At 30.6% G+C, this 22,989-nt stretch overlaps 1 protein-coding gene across 3 annotated transcripts; it reads left to right on the top strand.

Moving 5' to 3' along the window:
- The first annotated feature begins 748 nt into the window (after positions 1–748).
- On the top strand, positions 749–22,889 carry LOC139515778 (WD repeat-containing protein 26-like). Of its 3 annotated transcripts, none has more exons than XR_011662840.1 (15): positions 749–1,154; positions 2,755–2,854; positions 3,618–3,674; positions 4,152–4,288; positions 4,976–5,073; positions 6,701–6,857; positions 7,537–7,675; positions 8,374–8,514; positions 9,508–9,627; positions 10,330–10,475; positions 11,006–11,084; positions 15,939–16,068; positions 16,562–16,735; positions 17,424–21,215; positions 21,419–22,889. XR_011662840.1 is itself a non-coding variant. In XM_071305470.1 (15 exons), the coding sequence occupies exons 1-15, from the start codon at positions 961–963 to the stop codon at positions 17,462–17,464; spliced, it is 1,728 nt and encodes a 575-aa protein (XP_071161571.1). In that variant the 5' UTR covers positions 819–960; the 3' UTR covers positions 17,465–17,610. The 3 variants fall into 3 exon arrangements, 2 of the variants coding, with proteins under 2 accessions (XP_071161572.1, XP_071161571.1); XM_071305470.1 differs by lacking the exon at positions 21,419–22,889 and adding an exon at positions 15,309–15,323 and having other exon boundaries at positions 819–1,154; positions 17,424–17,610; XM_071305471.1 differs by having other exon boundaries at positions 17,424–22,889.
- The last annotated feature ends 100 nt before the right edge of the window (positions 22,890–22,989 follow it).

Here is a 22,989-nt window from a genome sequence, read left to right as displayed (position 1 = left end):
AGTCAGTCAATTAAGATTTGATGCGCGAGTGCAACTGCCACTTGTGAGATTTGCACTCACAACCTCTGTGTAATAGACAACTCGGCAACTAAGACACCTTAGCCTAAATGGAAGTGTGACATACATGATGTGATCTAATTATTTTTAGTTTTGTTTCAATCTTTAAATTATTTGTGTTACAGTATAGAAAACTTCTATCTAAATTTAAGTTACGTTTAAATATCTAACTTAAATTACCTCAGTTGGTAATTACTTGAATAAAATATTATGTTGTTTCAATAATTCATTAAATGGGAGTGTGATGTGTGATTTTTGAAGTTAGCGGGCTTTCACTTTCAAACCATCCATCGTGTGCTGATCAACAAAACATGTTTATAATTAGTCCTTCCCCTTTCCCCCTCAAAACCGTTGTATTTCTTTTTTTTTGTAATTTTAACTATTCAGGCCGCAGTAAAACTTTTTTCCTGTCCACAAGTCCCTTTGGTGCTGATCGAGTAAGAACTATTTTGTTCACCTTTGAAATGAAAAAATTCTAGTAAAAAGTTACTTTTTTATATTTGAAAATCAAATATTTGTAAATTATTCTTTTAAATTGACAAATATTCTTTTCAGATATGTCACGAAAAGCAAATGGTTAATTTTAAATTCGTTCGTTGCATTTCGTTATAGATTTACATTTTTTTTACAAAAGTAACACGAGCACTGCTTTGAATTTTCGCGGGGTGCAAACACAATTTCTCTTCCCGGCATCCTCAAAATGTGACGTCACGAAGCAAAACAATCTTAGGAATAGAAAGGAACTGGGTGCTCTAATTCTTAGTAAATTTATGGTATTATTGACAGTCTATATGGTTCTGCGAGGAACAGATAGGTTAAAAGACAATACTGGCATCCTCGTCAGACTCTGAAAACGGTGGATTTTCGCCCCCACCGCGTAAAAAACAGCGAATTGCTGAGAATATGCAGTCGAACGGCTGTCCACAACACAATGGAACAAGTGGGGAACCTGCATCGACATCTCAACAAAACGGAGCTTGTCTGACAGTTCCAAACGGACAGCATAACGACAATCCTTCTCAAACAAAACCCATGTCTCAAACTGACCAAGACATTGTTAGATTAATCGCTCAACATCTGAGAGGACTTGGATTGGAGTAAGGACTTATTTTTGTTGTCAATGTTTTGATTATTCAACAAATGAAAAATAAAATAACTTGAAATACAAAGTCATGGAATAATCACAGAAATATGAAAAGGGACATTTAATTACATGATAAGTGATTTGTGTGTATATATATATATCTATCAATGATGAAAGTAAATTTGCATATTAAACTAACTGGTAATTTATTTTACCAAAAGGGGTTCTTTTGGGGGTCATTTTTTAGGTCATATTTATTTCTGTTCTATTAAAAGATAGAAATCATACAAGGTTTTTTGATAAGAAGTAAAGCAGCAATTTTATTGTGTATAAGATTGAAAATGACAAATTATTTATATGCTTTTTGCTTAATTACTTATCTATCCATGGAACCCCAAACATTTTTCGTTTGTAAACTTTAGATGGTACATGTACATGTAATTACCATTTTATTTTCTTGGAGGTCTATTGAAAAAAAGACTTTAAGACTGGACTCAATTTTTGTCATGTCAAAATATACAGAAAGTAAGAAATGAAATTTTATATATTATTACTGCAAATTTTAATCCACAACGCCACGCTAAATAAATAAGTCAGCATCAGTCTGCACGGTTAGCCACTAGTCCGATGCCCCAGACCAATAAAATTTTGTTTGGGACTAGGAAGTTTTTGAAAAACTTTGTTTGGACCAATAAGAAAAATGTCAGAATATATTGGCCTTCGGACTAGTGGTTGAAAAAGTTTTTGGTGCAGACTGCAGCATAGCAACAAGTGTCAATGAATCTTCTTTTCAGCGAAAAATCCTGACACTTTTCCCTATGAAATCCAAATGGCCTATTCCAACAACATGAACATGATGAATAAAAGGATTTTAAGAAGGGTTATTAGGTTTACACTTAAAGAAAAGATAGAGTAGGTTTTAAGGTTGCATTTTGTGTGCCAGAAAATCTTGGGTCTTTATTTGAAAGGGATACAGCAATTTTGAGAAGCTTGTATAAATGAAAACATATGTGTGTCCCAACATCAGCGGGTGTGGACACAAGTCTCCATACGTAAACAAAAGGGTTAAAGCACAAGGAACTTTTAAATGTCAAAGTGTGACTTATACTTGTATGGTACCACACTCTTTTGGCACTGGGTATTGTAAAGTATACAAGGCTTAACTTTTACTACAAATGTATGTCTATTTTTACCTAACCCTGGCACATCTGAAGTTGCACGTTCTCATACCCAGTGTTCTAGACTCCTAGGTATCCTAAATTACAATGTTCACCACCTGCAGATCCAAATGAAGGCCAAAATATGCAAAGAATGGGATTCTTCCAAAATAAGAAATTCAGAATTACGGTTTCTATTTCTAGAAGACATTGTGACACAGTAAAAGATTGACATTAGATACACTTTACGTATCGTTAATGATGGTTATGATAAAAACAACCCCATCTATTCAGACTTTAATCAAATTGACTTCAGAACTGCAGGCAATCATTTTACTATAGTTCCACTGCTGTAAGTTTGTGCAATAAAACACATTTACAAAAATGTAAAAAATGAAAGTGACTGATAGCTTAACTATCATGACTTATAAATTGATGTTATAATCTCCATTTTAGCCAAACAGCTGAACAGTTGATTAAAGAATCAGGATGTATGTTAGAACATCCAGCTGCTGCCAGACTCAGGTCTCATGTCATGGATGGCGAATGGGTAAAGGTGGGTACAAATGTATAACTTTTAACATATGTGTATACGTACTGTGTCACAATGGTATAGAAAGAATGCAATTTTAAGGATTGCATTCTGATAAATGTTACTTTTAAATGACAATATGGTTCATTAAATATTGATGGATGAACTTTTTAAGTCCAGATGGTAATTTTTCAACAACAGTTTAATTCTGATGAAAGCATATTATGGTCATTAGAAAGTAAACTATGCTTTAGATGAAGATGTTAGCAGGATCACCAAGTTTGATAATGGGCAAGCAGCAAGCTCACATAATAATAGTCAACATGGAAAAATGTTGCCTCAACTGTCATGAATCTGAGTGACTAACGATTAATTCATCTTTGCCATACCCTTAAATGCTGCATGCAGTGTCATACAAGTATATATGTACTACATTAAAAATCACGATAATCAAAACCCATATCTAGATACATCCCACAACAAAAAAAGTAAAGATCTGAGAGTACTCCCAGTTTCTGACAGCTAATTCAAAAACTTAAAAAATAACAACTAAGATATCAATCAGTACACATCCAACTAATAATGAATTTAGTGTAAACAGTCCAAGAAAAACATGACCTTATGCAATGATTTATTAACATCATCACCAGAAGAACTTTACATTACTTGTTACTACATGTGAATAAAATACATGTTTATCTTAATTATTCATGCCAGTATGGAACAAAAAAACAAATTCAAATTTTTATTTGAAGATGGTTGCATTAAAATTGTTTTAATATTTTAGGCTGAATCTGACCTGGAGGACTTGAAATCTCTGATAGAATCTTCACATGGACTTATTGTAAGTATATACAACTTGTAAAAAATGTACATAATACACTTATTCGAGTATAGATACATTTGTACACTTACATTTTGGTGTGCAATATAAACATGTCATTTCTTCTTCAAACAGTATGTTTTAAAGCTTTATATAATTCTTACTGTTTTGCCTGTACATTTAATGAGTTTGAAGTTTGAATGATACGAAAACTCAGTGAATCTCTAATCCTACGCAAAGTCATTGATAAGATTCAAGCAAAACCCTTTGTTAATGTTACAGAAAAGATTCTATACAGTCAGTGACTAAATAAATGCTCATAAATTCACTACAAACTAACTACTCAAATAGCACGTCTATTGTATTAAATGCTGTTGGATTGCAAAGCAGTTTAAATGTGACATTTATATTAAGAAACATATTTTCATGTAAATTGCAGCTTATGTATATATGAAAATTTAATTTTGAAATGTACACATATCTTTTTTCAATTTATAGAAAATGAAGTTCATGATACTAGAACAAAAGTATTTGGAGCTTCTAGAAGATGGTCGTGAGATGGAGGCTCTACATTGTCTCAGACATGAACTGACGCCCATGAAATACAACACAGAAAGAGTTCATGAACTTAGCTCGTAAGTTATTGTCTTAGACCTGATCTTAAAGAGATTGTATTAGACATAATTTGTGAAAAGTTTTAAAAGGAGGTATATGGTATGCATCTGTGAAACATCTGCCCAACAACACATGAACAATATAATCAGAATAAACTCATCATAGATACCAGGATCAAAATTTTATATTTACGCCAGACACACGTTTTGTCTAAAAAAAGACTCATCAGTGACGCTCAAATTAAAAAATGTTTAAAAGGCCAAATAGAAGACATTCAGTTTTCAACTTTAGAAAGATGTCTTTACCAATGTATTTTATGTGACAATTTGTAAGTCAGTTACATTTTAGGCTACCTGTTTTAGATAGTAATGCACCTTTAAATTTGTACTATCTTACATTTACATACTTATTCAGAATGGTAATTAATACACATGTATGTACAATATTCAATGAGACAGCAAACTAACTGCACAATATACAATAAATACACATCTCTCAAACCAGAGTTAAAGTCTGATATGAACATTTGGCTCTGTCACCTCAGTGACTTTAAGATGAAGAGCAGTAATAAAGTGTTGCTTTTTTTTAACTTAGAGTTTCTCAAATTCGTGTAGGTATTGTCTCTCCTGAATTAAAACACTATCTCCTTTCTTTTCCATTACTCTTGATTTATATTAAATGATTATTCCCCTGAAATCTTTTGACAGATATATGATGTGTTGTAATGCTGAAGATTTAAGGAAGACTGCCAATTGGACTGGTAAAGGAGTAGATTCTAGATCTTTGTTGATAGAAAGATTACAATGTAAGTATAAAGGAGTAGATTCTAGATCTTTGTTGATAGAAAGATTACAATGAAAGTATAAAGGAGTAGATTCTAGATCTTTGTTGATAGAAAGATTACAATGTAAGTATAAAGGAGTAGATTCTAGATCTTTGTTGATAGAAAGATTACAATGTAAGTATAAAGGAGTAGATTCTAGATTGTTGATAGAAAGATTACAATGTAAGTATAAAGGAGTAGATTCTAGATCTTTGTTGATAGAAAGATTACAATGTAAGTATAAAGGAGTAGATTCTAGATCTTTGTTGATAGAAAGATTACAATGTAAGTATAAAGGAGTAGATTCTAGATCTTTGTTGATAGAAAGATTACAATGAAAGTATAAAGGAGTAGATTCTAGATCTTTGTTGATAGAAAGATTACAATGTAAGTATAAAGGAGTAGATTCTAGATCTTTGTTGATAGAAAGATTACAATGTAAGTATAAAGGAGTAGATTCTAGATTGTTGATAGAAAGATTACAATGTAAGTATAAAGGAGTAGATTCTAGATCTTTGTTGATAGACAGATTACAATGTAAGTATAAAGGAGTAGATTCTAGATTGTTGATAGAAAGATTACAATGTAAGTATAAAGGAGTAGATTCTAGATCTTTGTTGATAGAAAGATTACAATGTAAGTATAAAGGAGTAGATTCTAGATTGTTGATAGAAAGATTACAATGTAAGTATAAAGGAGTAGATTCTAGATCTTTGTTGATAGAAAGATTACAATGTAAGTATAAAGGAGTAGATTCTAGATCTTTGTTGATAGAAAGATTACAATGTAAGTATAAAGGAGTAGATTCTAGATCTTTGTTGATAGAAAGATTACAATGTAAGTATAAAGGAGTAGATTCTAGATTGTTGATAGAAAGATTACAATGTAAGTATAAAGGAGTAGATTCTAGATCTTTGTTGATAGACAGATTACAATGTAAGTATAAAGGAGTAGATTCTAGATCTTTGTTGATAGAAAGATTACAATGTAAGTATAAAGGAGTAGATTCTAGATCTTTGTTGATAGAAAGATTACAATGTAAGTAGACTCCATGCATGTTGTTACATAACTTTCTAAATTCATTTCTATTATCTTCTTGAATAGTATGTGCTATCTATGATTTTGAATCTGACATCATTTTACAATTTTGGTAGAAATGAATGCCTTAGCTTTGAAAAAGCTATATACAATACAACAACTTTGTGAAACCTATTAAATTTTCTAGGAAGGCATTTATAGATTTTATTTTAGCATAATTTTAAAATAATTGTTCTCTTGCTGTTTATTTCCTCTGAAATTGTTCAGTTATTTAAGACAATTTTACTACACAAGATTCAACCCAGATCCAGTCTTTTTTTTTTATATAAGAATAGTAAATTCATTTCAACTTCCAATCCGTGCTGCAACATCCAATCCATGTGGCACTGACCTCATAGTTTGCTGAAATTTATCCATAATCAAATTATTCAATTTTACTCTAATTTTCGTGTGAAAATTCAATTAAAACCAAATAGTGCTTTTAACTAGTGTAGGCTTAACACATACAAGTATTCTACCTTACAAATTTTTAGCCTTATTTATATACAAACATACTTTATATATTTTATAGCCTTCTTACCACCAACCGTCATGTTACCTCCTCGACGTCTGCTGACATTACTTAACCAAGCGGTAGAACTACAGAAAGACAAATGTCCATATCACAATACCAAGATTGACAACAATCTGGACGCTGTATCATTGCTCATTGACCATGTCTGTAGCAGGTAATTGTTTGTAATAATAGAATGAACTTATGAATAAAATAAATTGTTGGCATGAAAAATATTGTTCAGAACAAAATGAAGGGAATACAAACGTAATATTTAATGGGATACACCTATGTAATTAAAGTGTGGTATTGAGATCATTAGACATGTTAGATGTGCAATTACAGTAATATCCAAGATTTCTGCTTATTAAGAAACTTTTCACGATAAACATGATTGCTGAACTTTTGTAATAAAACAATAACCTGTATTTAACAATGTATTCTGGGTAATGTTATTTCAGTGCTCTCAAACACAAACATTTCCCTGTGAGGGGAATCAGTCAATAGTCATTTTCTTGCTAGGTATTTTTCATTAATGTTAGTGTTTTATCTTAGGGCTATTCCAGAAAAAAATGTATGGAGGGGGGGTTGGAAGGCACATTATATTAATAATACATGGGTGATGGGTATCAGAGCAACTTTTCACACTTTATCGCACTATAATTCTCAATTACAATTGTCTGGGTGGCGGGTGCTGACAAAAACTGCCTTCCAACCCCCCCATACATTTTTTTCTGGAATAGCCCTTAGTCATAGACATAAACATTGCAACACTTTATTTATCAATTTCCAAAGTCATATATTTGATTTGTATTTATAAATATTTAACAATGTTTTTAATTTTATATTTACAGAGAGCAGTTTCCGTCCACCACCATACAGATATTAACTGACCACTGTGATGAAGTTTGGTTCTGTCGTTTCTCACCAGATGGCACCAAATTAGCCACAGGATCAAAAGATGGATCCTTGATCATCTGGGAGATAGACATGGTAAAAAACTACATCTATTAATCACATTTAGTATAAACATGAAATGATATGAGTCTCAGTTTTTTCAAAAAAAATGAGCCAAGTGAACTTTGTTTAACCTTATAAATGTAGACTCACTGGTAAAAAAACACTGAAACTCTGGATATTCTTTTTTTTCAAACTTTATAGTCAAGGAACCCTTTAAAGAAGCCCTAAGAAAGCTCCAATTATACAAACTGGACAAAAAATCAATTCAAAATCAATAATATTTAAGATTGAAAGCTAATTCTACTATGCTGTTCTTCAGACAAGTTCAGTTAAATGTTGCCTAAGTAATCTGTCTATAATGATTGTGTGAAGCAGTACTGTCAAATGCATGACCTTTTATATTGAAATGAGCTGATTAAATGACTATATTTTTTATTTAAGCTAAATAGAAAAATATTTTTGTAAACAAAATTCAATATATTTCAGAAAAAAGTTAAGAACACTCAGCTGTTTTAAAATGGAAACTGAAGTCTGACAGCAATGGCTGTAACCATTTTTAAAAGACTCTGAGAGTCTTCAACATTCTACAACATCATGAACATGATTCTGTAGTAAAGATGCAATGTTCAGTTATTATTGATGCATCATAAACCTTAAGTAATATACATGACATATGTGGTAATAATAAAAAAAACAGTTGATTGCATATTTTGAATTTTTCTTTTCTTCAGGTCACATATGAACTTAAACACAGACGATCATTTGAGAATCATGCTTATGGTGTTTCATTTATTGCCTGGAGTCCTGATAGTACACATATAGTGGCATGTGGCCCTGACGACTGCTCAGATCTATGGATGTGGAATATAGAGGTACTGTAATTTCAGAAACATTTGCACACACTGGTTATTGCAATTTAGGGAAATACTGTTTACATTTGTACAAACAATAGTATCAAAGACTTGTAAGTAAAACCTATCCCTTTTCAATCTTAATAAATCTATAATTAAAAACTTTTTCAAAGTTACAGAATTTACAGTATTATAATGGGGGTCTCATTGGGGGGTTCCGATCCCGGATCCCGCTTACTGTTTTGTCAAGATTCCCGTATCCCGCTTACACTATTTACGTAAGCAATTCTTATTTTTCTGTCATTTCCCGGGTCCCGCAAGATCTCATTTCCCGTTTTCAGGACACAATAATTTGACTTTCATGTGACGCTTACAACAAATCGGCAATCCCATGTCAAGCTTAAACCCCAATGAGACCCACTATGATATTTAAAGGCATTATTTCTTGCTGATAGATAATAGATTAAACATTGTTTGCTCAACACTTAGAGACTAATATTTCAACATTATTGTTAACCAGAAATTAAAAAAAAGATTGGTTCTGTGATGTGGGTAGACTAGGATGAAGGTTTTGATTTTCAACTACCACTTAAAAATGAGATTAACAATAGTAAAACAGTTTTACTATTGCATTGTAGTAGGCCACCTAGGGACTCCTTAAAGAGTTGTTGCATGGTTTCTTTAACATGCATAGAATGTAGACATCATATTTAATGTCCACTTTATGACTGGATGTGGCTGCTCATATTTACACATTTGTACAGCAGTTACACCTCTTATTTGCATAAGGGATATTGCCAGATGTGAGAAGACCAGGGATGATTATATAGACCAAGGAAGTGGTTTAATATATTTTAAAAAAGATTCTGATCTGATTCATGAAAACTATAACACATCGTTTTATACAAACAAGAAAGAAAGAATAATTTGTTTGGTAGCGAATATTTTGTTTAAGAACAAGAAAAACAAAATTAACTTTTTGATGAACTACTTAACCCTTTTATTTCATTTCAGACTGGAACATTACGTTTTAAAATGAGTCAGTCTCAAGAAGATAGTTTAACTACTGCAGCTTGGCATGCTGATGGGAAAAAGTTTGTCACTGGTGGAATTAGAGGACAGTTTTATCAATGTGTAAGATAACCTTTTCAACCATTATAAAAAAATTGTGAAAGCCCTTGCAATCAAAAGGACAAAGCTTATATAGTATACTTTGTATGTAATTTTAAGGATTTAGATTTAAACATTGAGCATATTACATGTATTAGAAAATGGAATGTGTTTTATGGAGGGTATAATTGGATTCTTTTAGAGATTTCTTTTTATTTATTTAATAATTCAAATGGAAATACTATTGATTCTTAGGAAATAACATGTAAGGCTTTCATGATGTTAATTAATTATATTTCTTAAATCAGTAATTAGAAGGAAACATTATGGTTACTTGGAGGTGATGTATGTAAATATCTGTTTTGATTGTATTGTAATTTGTATGCGAGGGCCTCAGGGAAGATTAGTTTATTGTAACTAACTGAGTTTACCCTCTTTAAATAAAGAATTTATTAATTATTATTATTATATTATTGTAAATTTGTGCATGCATTTATTATTGCAATAGCTGAAGAATGAAAAGAAAATGCAGGATTAATTATAGCAATTTCAGGAAATACATCCGACACAAAATCCTGTCAAATTTTTATTTCTGTAAAAAATCTATCCTCCATTTTCACTTCATAAAAGTTTCTCCATGTACAGTATTAATATCAGGAAAAAACTGGCTTTGATTCCTTTTAGATTACATGATAAAACTTTGCCTCATTTGATTGTTTATTTCAGGATTTAGATGGGAACATTATGGATTCGTGGGAGGGTGTACGCGTACAAAGTATGGCGTTCCAGGTGGATGGGAAATACGTATTAGCTGCTGATACCCACCATAGAATTAGGGGATATAACTTTGATGAGTTAACAGACTTTAATATGTAAGCGGTAGATCTTGGAATAATTTAAAGTGTATACATCCCTATTAAACTATTTTTCGATATTATATATGAATTTGATATAGGGACCACAATATGAATTAAGCAAAAAGCAGTGGAGAATAGATTCATAGGAACAGATTTTCAAGATTATAATATCAGAAAAAAAAGAAACTACATTTTTGATACTTAAAAAGCAAAAACAGTGAACAAAACAAATAGAATAGAACAAAAAACTTTCTTTCATGACCTTTCACTTACTAATACTTAACGGTAGATTCATTTAGACCATTGACCAATCCACAACCAATTTAAGGATCGCACCATTGGATTATTCACAGCTTCAACTAATCTAAGGATTTTATTTATAAAGATAGTGATTTTAACTTGCACAACAGGGAGAGCAACTTCTTATTTCTTTCTTTTTGATTATGCTTTTTTTAGTTGTTTACAAACTATTCCATTTTCATGCGATATAATATTTTTACAATTTGAAAAAAAATATTCTTAGTTTCATGGTTTTTGAATTTCAGAATTCAAGAAGATCAGCCAATCATGTCTTTCACGTTAAATGAACCAGGACGACTAGCTCTGTTAAATGTAGCAACCCAGGTAAGTTAGGACTCTACAGGCTAAACTTGAAAAATTGTTTTCACTTCATATGCTGACATATTTAAGGTGGTACCTAACACTTTAACTAAAATTAATTTGGCTCGTTTAATTTTCTTAAAATTTTGACAAAGTATTTACTTTGACCCTTTGACAAAAATATAAGAATTTCAAAAAATTTGAACCAACCTTTTAATCAGAAAAATTACACTGGTTATATAGCAGTTTGACAAAAATTTATTTTAATCATTGAGAAGCTTTATATTCCCTTATGAACACAATGTCGTTAAAACGTTCTGCTGACTTTACAGAGTTATCTCCCTGTAGTGTTAGATACCACCTTAAGGGCTATTTTAAAACTTGATGAAAAGAAAATTGATGCACTTAATATTTTATTGAGAACTAAGTTTAAATGGTGCTTTAGATCAAAAGTCAAGAGTGCATGAATATAGTTCTTAATTCTGTGTGCCATATATTCTATGTATTTCACAGTTTTAAAATTGTGAAGTTTGGCATAATTTTTAATTTCAAAAGTTAATCTTAATCATGATTTTCATTCATGTGTATATGTTAGCGGCAATAAGAGAAATTAGGCATTAAGCTTAAATCCTAGGCAATAAGCTAACGCCTAGGCAGTAGGTCTATTGCCTGAATAATGTTAGGCATTAGTCTTAAATCCTAGGATTTAAGCTTAAATCCTGAAAATTGTGTGCAGGCTTTAAGCTTAATGCCTAAAATATAAATGCGAGTAAATAAAAGAAATTTGTTCATTTAAATAACATTATAAGAACTGAAGTTTAAAATGTAATCTACTGGATTAAAATCACTTTTAAAATATATGTTATTTATATCAAAACTCATCAAATAATACTTTAGAAAAAATGAAAACTAGATACAAATTTGTGTTAAAATCATTTGTTATCACAAGTTGTGGAACTGTTAACAAAGAAAATTTACTTATCCAATTAAAAAAATTGGAAAATGGTGTGAGCAAAAAATCATATCTTAATAATGTTTACTTTTTATCAGTTCAAAGCAGCTCAACTAGTGAAGGGTAGAAAATTTCAAAAAAATATATTAGCTATTTTACAGAATCTCCCCCACCCACCCCCTTTTTTTGATACAATCACTTTTTTAAAAACTTTTTTAATTTAGCCAAACACTTCTAGAATTAAACTTTTTTCTTAACCTGATTTGGGGATTTATATGACTGTAAAAAATAATTGGTGTAGAAAAAATCTTATGGTGGTGCACTCCTTTTTTTGCTACGGCCCTTTGAAAGTACCCAATTTTGATGATTTTCCTATTTTTCATCAAGTTTTTCCCTATTTTTGGTCTTATATCGTGAAAAATTCACAGTGCAACATTTTTTTCTTCATTTTTTTCAATGAAGATGAAGTGGACCAATCTGAATACATTTAAGAAAACTATAGGTGTTAATATAAGAAAGTTTTATCATATTTTGAGGCTTTTCGTGTCAAATTTCCCATGCTATCAATTAATTTTGTAAATTAGAGATTTTTTTAGCACTTAATGCATATAGTTTCAGCTACTTTGTTATACATGATTGAAAAATTCCATATCTAAGAATTTTTGAAAAGAAAAAAAGTGATATGGGATGTACTTTTGTTCATGTTTCTGGTAGAATCATTGTTTGTACCCTTTACCCGTTTTCTCAAAATTTTGGCTAAACATACTGACTTGATTGATAATGAAATTTGAAAATTTTATATACAATTTTTCACAGAATTAAGTTTGATTATTACATTTTTTTTTTAAATTAATTGATATTTTCCACTAGTATCACATGTTTTGGAAATAATTCCATTACGAGGTTTCAACGAGACTGAAATATCAGAAGAATACATTGTTAATTCTGGTTTTTTTTAAACTATTAAAATTACTAAATAAAATTTGAAGATCTGTCTAATGAATGTATAGTATTACATGTAATATTAGGAGTATAATGAAGAAACTATTTTATATAAAGAATAAATCACAGAATATACATAAATTCCAGAGTTCCCTTATTGCCTAAAACTATGTTCGGCAATAGGTTGAATAATCATCATCAGATTTCAGGAAATAAGCTTAATGCCTGAAAATTTCAGGCAATAACTTAATGCCTAGGCGTTAGCTTATTGCCTAGGATTTAAGCTTAATGCCTAATTTCACTTATTGCCGCTAACATATATACCTTTTACCACAAAGAGGTAAACTTTTCATAAATATTTTCAAATTCAAACTTTTGAATAAGCATTTAAAGTTTAAAACTGCCTTTTTCTCTCATATTTTAATAACGTCAGAAAAAGAAATGTTTCCAATGATCATATTAATATGTAAACCTTTAGTTGCTACTTAATTTTTAAATATCTTCTTCTTATTTTGATATAAATATCTTTTTAGCTCACCTGGCCCGAAGGGCCAAGTGAGCTTTTCTCATCACTTGGCGTCCGGCGTCCGTCGTCGTCCGTCGTCCGTCGTCCGTCGTCCGTCGTCCGTCGTCGTTGTTAACTTTTACAAAAATCTTCTCCTCTGAAACTACTGGGCCAAATTTAACCAAAGTTGGCCACAATCATCATTGGGGTATCTAGTTTAAAAAATGTGTTCGGTTACCCGGCCAACCAACCAAGATGGCCGCCATGGCTAAAAATAGAACATAGGGGTCAAATGCAGTTTTTGGCTTATAACTCTGAAACCGAAGCATTTAGAGCAAATCTGACACGGGGTTAAATTGTTTATTAAGTCAAGATCTATCTGCCCTAAAATTTTCAGACGAATCGGACAACCGGTTGTTGGGTTGCTGCCCCTGAATTGGCAATTTTAAGGAAATTTTGCCGTTATATGGTTATTATCTTGAATATTATTATAGATAGAGATAAACTGTAAACAGCAATAATGTTCAGCAAAGTAAGATCTACAAATAAGTCAACATGACCGAAATGGTCAGTTGACCCATATAGGAGTTATTGCCCTTTATAGTCAATTTTTAACCATTTTTCGTAAATCTTAGTAATCTTTTACAAAAATTTTCTCCTCTGAAACCACTGGGCCAAATTTATCCAAACTTGGCCACAATTATCTTTTGGGTATCTAGTTTAAAAAATGTGTCCAGGGACCCGGCCAACCAACCAAGATGGCCGCCATGGCTAAAAATAGAACATAGGGGTAAAATGCAGTTTTTGGCTTATAACTAAAAAACCAAAGCATTAAGAGCAAATCTGACTATTAGAAAATTGTTTATCAGGTCAAGATCTATCTACCCTGAAATTTTCAGATGAATCTGACAACCTGTTGTTGGGTTGCTGCCCCTGAATTGGTAATTTTAAGGAAATTTTACTGTTTTTGGTTATTATCTTGAAAATTATTAAAGATAGAAATAAACTGTAAACAGCAATAATGTTCAGCAAAGTAAGATTTACAAATAAGTCAACATGACCGAAATGGTCAGTTGACCCATATAGGAGTTATTGTCCTTTATAGTCAATTTTTAACCATTTTTCGTAAATCTTAGTAATCTTTTACAAAAATCTTCTCCTCTGAAACTACTGGGCCAAATTAATCCAAACTTATCCACAATCATCTTTTGGGTATCTAGTTTAAAAAATATGTCCGATGACCCGGCCATCCAACCAAGATGGCCGCCATGGCTAAAAATAGAAGATAGGGGTAAAATGCAGTTTTTGGCTTATAACTCAAAAACCAAAGCCTTTAGAGCAAATCTGACAGGGGGATAAATTGTTTATCAGGTCAAGATCTATCTGCCCTGAAATTTTCAGATAAATCGGACAACCCGTTGTTGGGTTCCTGCCCCTGAATTGGTAATTTTAAGGAAATTTTACTGTTTTTGGTTATTATCTTGAAAATTATTATAGATAGAAATAAACTGTAAACAGCAATAATGTTCAGCAAAGTAAGATTTACAAATAAGTCAACATGACCGAAATGGTCAATTGACCCCCTAAGGAGTTATTGTCCTTTATAGTCAATTTTCAACAATTTTTATAAAATTTGTAAATTTTTACTAACATTTTCCACTGAAACTACTGGGCCAACTTCATTATAGATAGAGATAATTGTAAGCTGCAAGGATGTTCAGTAAAGTAAGATGTACAAACACATCACCATCACCAAAATACAATTTTGTCATGAATCCATCTGCTTCCTTTGTTTAATAGTCACATAGACCAAGGTGAGCGACACAGGCTCTTTAGAGCCTCTAGTAAGCTTTTCAGAGTAGAGGTAAAGATTTCCGTTTTCAAGTGTTTCTTGCATGACTCGTTTTGAATTTGAAAAAAGAGAATAAAAATGTTACTCCAGTTTAACTTTGAAAAGTTGAATATTATTGTGTTTAACAGTGATATATATCTGTATTGTAAATGAAAGTTTTTGTTCTTGATATAGGCAAGAAAAGTAAGGATCTAAACAATATTTTTAACAAAGAACAGTAATCAGATTTAAACTAAAAAATATGTGATTCATGTATAAAAAACATGAGATAAAGTTTAAATGTAATAATTGATATTTTTTATAGTATTTCTGGTAATATAACTTTTGTTTTATACCGTATCTTCATATTACAGATTAAAAATGCCATATATGGTATATCTATTCATTTAAAAATGCAGTGAAGGCAGGCAATTTTACAGAATTAGAATTTCTCTTACATTTTCACTACAAAAACATTCACCTATGGTTGAAACTTCAAAGTGCCTTCCCTTAGACCCATATATGTTTTTTAAGGAACAGTCCTTATGTATTTTTAGCATGTTTGGCTCATTCTATATAAATAATCTTAAGATAACAAATATTTATGATATTGTCAAGCAGTTAAATATAATTGTAATGTCATTTTAGGGTGTTCATTTATGGGATATTAAGGATAAACTTTTATTAAGAAAATTCCAAGGAGTGACACAAGGATTTTATACAATACATTCCTGCTTTGGAGGATTAAATCAAGATTTTGTAGCTAGTGGAAGTGAAGGTAAGTGATTTGTTTGCCTCACCTATAATATGATGGGGTGTTACATTTAATGGTCTCTTTCTTTCACAATTAGGTCAGACATACATGTAGGTTATTGCAAAATATGAATAATGATAAGAAAAATAGTTGATTGGAACTTTGAAAAAATACTTCTTTAATATCAACTCAACATTAAAAAAATATCATTCAACAATAATTATATGTTTTCATATCATCAAGTTTGATGATAATGCTTATTTCTTAAATAATTTTACAGAAATTATAAACATTTTCAACTGCGACATAAGTAATCATGTTAGAAATACAAAACCAGAATTTCAGAAAATGTTTTATTTTCTTATAAAATACTTGGTCAATGTCCCCAAAAAAATGTATGAGACTTACACACTTGAGATGGTTGCGAGCCATTCTGCAGTAAGTATTGAACAGTACCAGTTGCAGTGTAAATGATATTTAATTTGAACCTAGATAATATTCAATTTTTATATTCCAGATCATAAAGTATACATTTGGCATTTAAGACGTGAGATGCCTATATCTGCATTAGAAGGACATTCACGAACTGTTAATTGTGTTCATTGGAATTCTAAGCTTCCAGGAATGTTAGCTAGTGCTTCAGATGATGGAACTGTAAGGATATGGGGACCCATGGATAAACTTAAAACCAGTGAGTAGTAAAATGTTGAATAGTAGTAACAATATCTTCAAAAATTGTTCGCCAGCATATCAGTTGTTGTAACTGCTAAGTGATTTTGCATCAACATATGCAATGGAGTTCATAACAAATACATTGAACATGTCACTTTGTCCATTGAAATTTCATATGGAGTAAGTTTCCGTAAGCGTTATATATACTACAAAAATTTAGCTTGTTGAAAACACAATATTTTCCAGATCATAACTTAAAATAAAAACAAATCCTGACCAACCATTCCTTTAATTTTGATGACCCTGCAGTAGGCAGTGAGGGCATTAAGAGTTACCCTTAACTGTATGTCTTTCCATCTGTCCCACTTTTCATTTCCACACTCTTACTTATATTCGCCTCATGCAATGTATTGAACTAATACACAATGGTAAGAATCACAACAAGCAGAAAATTTTGAAATTTTGGCAGTGAGTCTCTTATCGTTCTAGAGTTATGCCCATTTAACTTGGAAAATTTCAAAGCTTGAGCAGGAGCATTCTTCTCTTATTTAGGAAAGAGACTCTAAACTCACATAGTTTTGTGTTTGGCTTATAATGACTGTTAAGAATTGGAAAGAAGTAAACTAGTAAAACAGAAAATTGCATCTATATTAATGGAGAATCTTATACCTGTATGACATGTCATCATGTTAATTTAAACTTTACAGGTAATGGCTGTGAGGAATCAGGCAGAAGTACACCTGTATAACAGTACATCATCTGTAGTTTTAGCAGCAAATTACCTCTGTGATCTCATCGGCCATAACTCATTTAGGAACAACAACAAATCAACTGTGTCATTGACAACATCTACACTAGGAACAACTTATCAATTGTGTCTTATAAAACATCTACATCAGGAACAACAACAAATCAACTGTGTCATTTGCAATATCTACACTGAGAATTACATCAAATCAATTGTGTCATATAAAATATCTATAACATCTACACCAGGAACGACAACAATTCAACTGTGTCATTTACAACATTTACTTGAGGAACAACAAATCTATTGTGTCTTATAAATAAAATATCTGCTCCAGCAACAAGATCTACACTGAGAACAACAACAAATCAACTGTCATTTATAACATCTACTCTAGGAACAAAAATCAATTGTGTCATGTATAAAATCTACACCCGTAGCAACACCTTCAAAGTACATTGTAGTTGTGTCATTTAAACATCTTAACCAGGAACCAAAAATCAATTGTATCATTTATATAAACTACACCGGTAATAACATCAATTGTGTCAATTTCAACATGTAAACATATCAGCTACATATATACATTCTAAGCTGTGTCATAAGGAATAATCTTATATACAATTTGTTACTTGGTAAGTTTTGAATGTTTTTGGCAACTTGCAAAAGCTAGGGTGTTAATTCTGGCAAAGCTTATCTTCAACAAATTTTGCTTAATATTTGATTTCTATAGTTTCCCATTTATTGCCTAATCTTTGTCATTTTGGTTTCACATTTTATACAATTTTTGTTGTATTCCATCTGACAAACAATGGTATCCAGAAGACCACAAAGATTAATGAATCCACAGTATACTGTCATAATTCTGATATTTCATATCAAAGTAAGTCTGTTTTAACATTTTGCTTTAGTAACTGCTGATGTATTGTAGAAATTGAAATAAGGTCTTTTATTTATCAGCTGATTAGTGACTTCTATTATAACTGAGAAAGAGAGTTTGACATGTGAACTTAAACCTTGACCTCATATACTTGCATATTATTGTGTCATAATTATGCAAATTTGACATATGTAAAGTAGTTATTAAACTGTTCCATCATAGATGCATTCAAGTTAAAAAGGTTCAAATTAAAAATTTGAAAGAGATGTATTATTTTCATGTTATGTTTCTAACATTGTTTACTTTCAATTCTAACATTTTTTACCTTCATGTCTAATGTTGATGACCCTCAACTTGTTATTAAAACCTTTTTGAACTGTTTCTGTGTATGTTCTGTGTTAAAACCAGATATGTTAAAATCATTCTTTTCAAATTTATATGTAAGAAAATTTAAACATTTGTTTTACTGCCTCATTTTTCTGAAAGTTGAGCTTTGCTTTGAACTTTAAAGTCTTAAATTATCAAAATATAACATTATATTTCTATTGATAATATGAAAGTTAGAAACATATTTAATTGAATATCTACCCTACCTGCTCAGGTTACAAATTTGAAGACCACCATTAAAAAATCCTACTTTTCAACTGTTCAATGTAATTTACTTCCTCAACAAATCGTGCCAAATTTTTTAACCAGCTGAATGTTCAGTAAGTGAAATATAAAAATAACATACTTTGATGGTTTTATTTATGCAAAAATTTGTTATGTAGATGGATGTTTACAATACTAAATTACCAAAAGGTATATGAGAAAGACCTGATTTGTTATTGAAATAAATGTTAAGAAGTGTATATACTTTTAAAACGATTTGTATTGTATCATATCAAATATGACATGCAGATACATGTGTCCTTAGCTGCAAGATATAACGTATGAATAAGAATATATATATATAGATATCAGGTTGATGGGTACTGTTTATTTAAAAAATCCAGGTATCTGTAAATTCAGAAACTATTGAGATGTTTTTAAATGCCAAAAATGTGATGGAATAGGCTTCTCAAAAATAAAAATGGCTTTCCCAATATCAGTTTTGATTTCCCTTCACAAACTTTTTGCAATCGCATAAATTAAATTTTGCATATTTGCCAATGGTCAAGGCTTCGTAATAATAAATGCATGCATTATTTTATGAAATTAGGGTAATTTCCAAAAGCATATTAAATCTGGGAAGATTCACACTGCTTGTTGCTTTCCATCTATTTTGGATCTAGTTTTCACAATTTTTGAAATAATAAGAACACCGCAAAATTTCTGAATTTGCAGTAACATGTTATTTTTTTCTCCCCACATAACTTACACTCAGTATTTTCAGATGTTATGTTTGAATAATTTTTACTCTTTTTATACGACCCCAAAAATTTTTGTGTTTGTATATCGGTATCATGTCGACGAATGGTTTCCGAATAATAACTTTAGTATAAGTAAATAGAAATCAATAAAATTTTAACACAATGTTTATAACCACAAAAGGAAGTTTGGGATTGATTTTGGGGGTTATGGTCCCTAAGGTTTAGGAATAAGGGGCCCAAAGGGGCCCAAAACAAGCATTTATCTTGTGTCAAGACAATAAGTTGTGTATAAGTATTTCAATTGTTCTGAAATTGTACCCCAATGTTTAATACCATAAGTAAAAGGTTGGGATATATTTTATGGGTTATGGGGCAAACAGTCTTGGAATAAAGGGGCAAAAAGGGGTCAAAATAAGCATTTTTGTATACCACATTCATTCTGTGTCAACTATTTAATCACAATCCAAATTCAGAGCTGTATCCAGCTTGAATGTTGTGTCCGAAATTGCCCCAACCGTTCAGGGTTCGACCTCTGCGGTCGTATAAAGCTGTGCCGTGCGGAGCATCTGGTTTAAATTTTGATAGGCAATCCGTTACCATATAGGGCTGTATGGTTACTACCGCTTTACAACTACTGTCTTTATCATTGCTTTACAGTAACCTTAGATGTAACCTATACCTTAAACTATTGAATGTTGTCATTCATGGAATATATGTGATAATATCAGGTTTGCACTAATAAAACAAACCTCCTAATTTCAGTAGTGATTTTCCTTTATAAATTTTTGGAATAAAATTAAGTATAAACCTATAGCTCCAGGGTATAACCAGCATTTTCAGGGGAGTTAATAGTAAGCACATTTATATTGACTGTGATGATGCTAACTCTATTGCAGTAGTATGACATTGAAAATAATTTGTGACAATAAATGTGAAGCATAACTTCCTAATTTGTGCTATTACAACATAGTTGTACCCAATGTATGAAATTTTGAAAAAAAAATGTAAATTTGAGAAGAAATTAAGTTGTCAAAAAAATATTGTCTCCCCAAAAAATGCTTTTATCAAATTCATTGATGCATGCATTTTAGCACATGTATAGAGAGTATAGAGATAATTATAAACCATTTCTTCATTTGTGAAAGTTATATTTGTTTGATTATGTTTGTTGGCATGTAGGATTTCAACATTTTGTTTTTGTTTATATTTTTTTTGCAATGTAAATATAGAAGAATATATGAAATGATATAGATGCAAGCATGGCTATATATGAGTGTTTTTTTTGTTTTGTTTATTTGATAAGTTGTATGTTTTTTTCTTGATGCAAGATATTCTGAAAAAGTAAAGTAATTTGTAGTTGTACGAAGAATTGACCCCTCTTTCTTGTGTGTTGTTTTTGTTGGACAACATCATCAGAAATCTCTGAAATCATGGCAGTTGTGAGTTTTTCTTAAACCATACGTGTGCTACAGAAAAAGATAAATTTCCTTACATACATGTAATTCTGTAGTTTGATAGAGTTAAGGGGGTAGACCTTGGTTCAGGGAGATAACTCTTTAAATCAGTTAAGCGTTTGTAAAAGTCAAGTTCATCAATGTATTTTAAGCATTTAACTGAAACAGATTGAAAATAATCTATGTAACCTAGAAGCTTAGAATATATTTTTGAAAATGGTTAACACAAATGTACTGATGATTATAAGAGTTATTTCCCTTAACCTAGGTCTACCTCCTTAAATGACTAATAAAACAAGCTATAAAAACCAACAATGTCTAGGATGACAATAATAGAGCTTCTTGATATGTTATGAAAGAGGGAATATTGTGTATTACAAGATACACTACAGCTTGTACAGATAAATCTGTCCATACAAACACATGGTTTACTCAATCTGTTATATTATAAAGGGTGCAAAATTTGTGATGAGAAATCTACCACAAACAAAATTAGCTCATATAGAATCATTTGTTCATAGAACTCCAAATCTGTATGAATGGTTTGAAGAGTCAAAATATATCTGACATTTAGTGAAGGGTATCTAGAAAAATTGTGAATGATCTCTTGGGACGATGACAAGGGAAATAAAATAAAGAAAATCTAATTTTCACCATTTCAGATTCTTCAGCATTCTGGGTAATAAATGGTTGACAACTTCCTAAACATTGATTATTGACCAATTATATTATGTTATTTTCATTTTGATGTCAAAACAATGAAATTACCCAGAATCCTTTAGAATCTTTAACAATGAATTATAAATGTGTAAAATCTATTTATTTGGAATTACAAGCATCAGGTGCTTTACAAAGTAGCATTTGTTTTGAAGAGATAAAATTGTTTATTTGTTTTGAATGTTTATATATTTTAATTAAGCAATATATATTTAATTTTGTGGATGTGTATTATTTATATGCATTTTAAATTGTATGATAATTTATTTTATTGTGACTTATTATTTGTTGGTGAATGAATAGTCAGTGCTTTTATAATTTGTAACTTTATAAAGGTGTGAGAGGTTTTACAATGTGTGTTTTTGTGTATGTTAGAAATATTTAGTATCTAAGCTTTCTCTTTATTTAAACGAGAAATTCAGTTTCATTTCATTATACATAAATTGCAAATTTTAAAATTAAATGGCAAAACTTAATATTCTAATTCATCAAACATACCATTTTACAAAATCTAACCATGGTTGTCTTGTAAAACACAAACGTTTATTTGCTTACTACATATCCTTCCAAAAATTGCTTGTAGAGTTGGAATCTCTTTGGATAGTGTAAATGTCCACAATTCCTGCATTCCACCAATTCTAAATGTTCCCTCTAGGCTCTAGCTCTACCTGTATTAGGTATTGACAGTCTTACGTAATTTGAAAACTTTGAAATTTGTCTTCTCTCATAGGTTAAACCAAAATATTTAAAAATTACTTAAGAAAGTATTGAAAATTAAATGCTGTAATTAAAATTTACAAGAACATTTTTGTTTCTGTATAAAAAAAAAAATTTCTTTAAAGTTTCTGAATGGTTATTTTTTTTTTCTTTGAAATTTTTAAGTTCATCAAAATTATTCTGTGCCATCTATTGATATTGATTAAATCATGAATAAATGAATCTATTGTCTAACTGGAAAATGATGAATGTAGAAACACTAACACTAAACATTTTGTATATTCTCAATAAACATTATACTTTAATGACTTATATGTATTCCTTGACTAATGCCACATTTTTTTTGGAAGACAGAATTCCTAAAATTTTGCCATTTTCATAGCATTCAAACAAAAATTTATTTTG

The sequence above is a fragment of the Mytilus edulis genome, chromosome 3 (assembly GCF_963676685.1).
Source record: "Mytilus edulis chromosome 3, xbMytEdul2.2, whole genome shotgun sequence".
Classification (NCBI taxonomy): domain Eukaryota; kingdom Metazoa; phylum Mollusca; class Bivalvia; order Mytilida; family Mytilidae; genus Mytilus; species Mytilus edulis.
The sequence above is the reverse complement of the archived record's forward strand: the minus strand, read 5'-3'. Positions and strand labels throughout refer to the sequence as shown.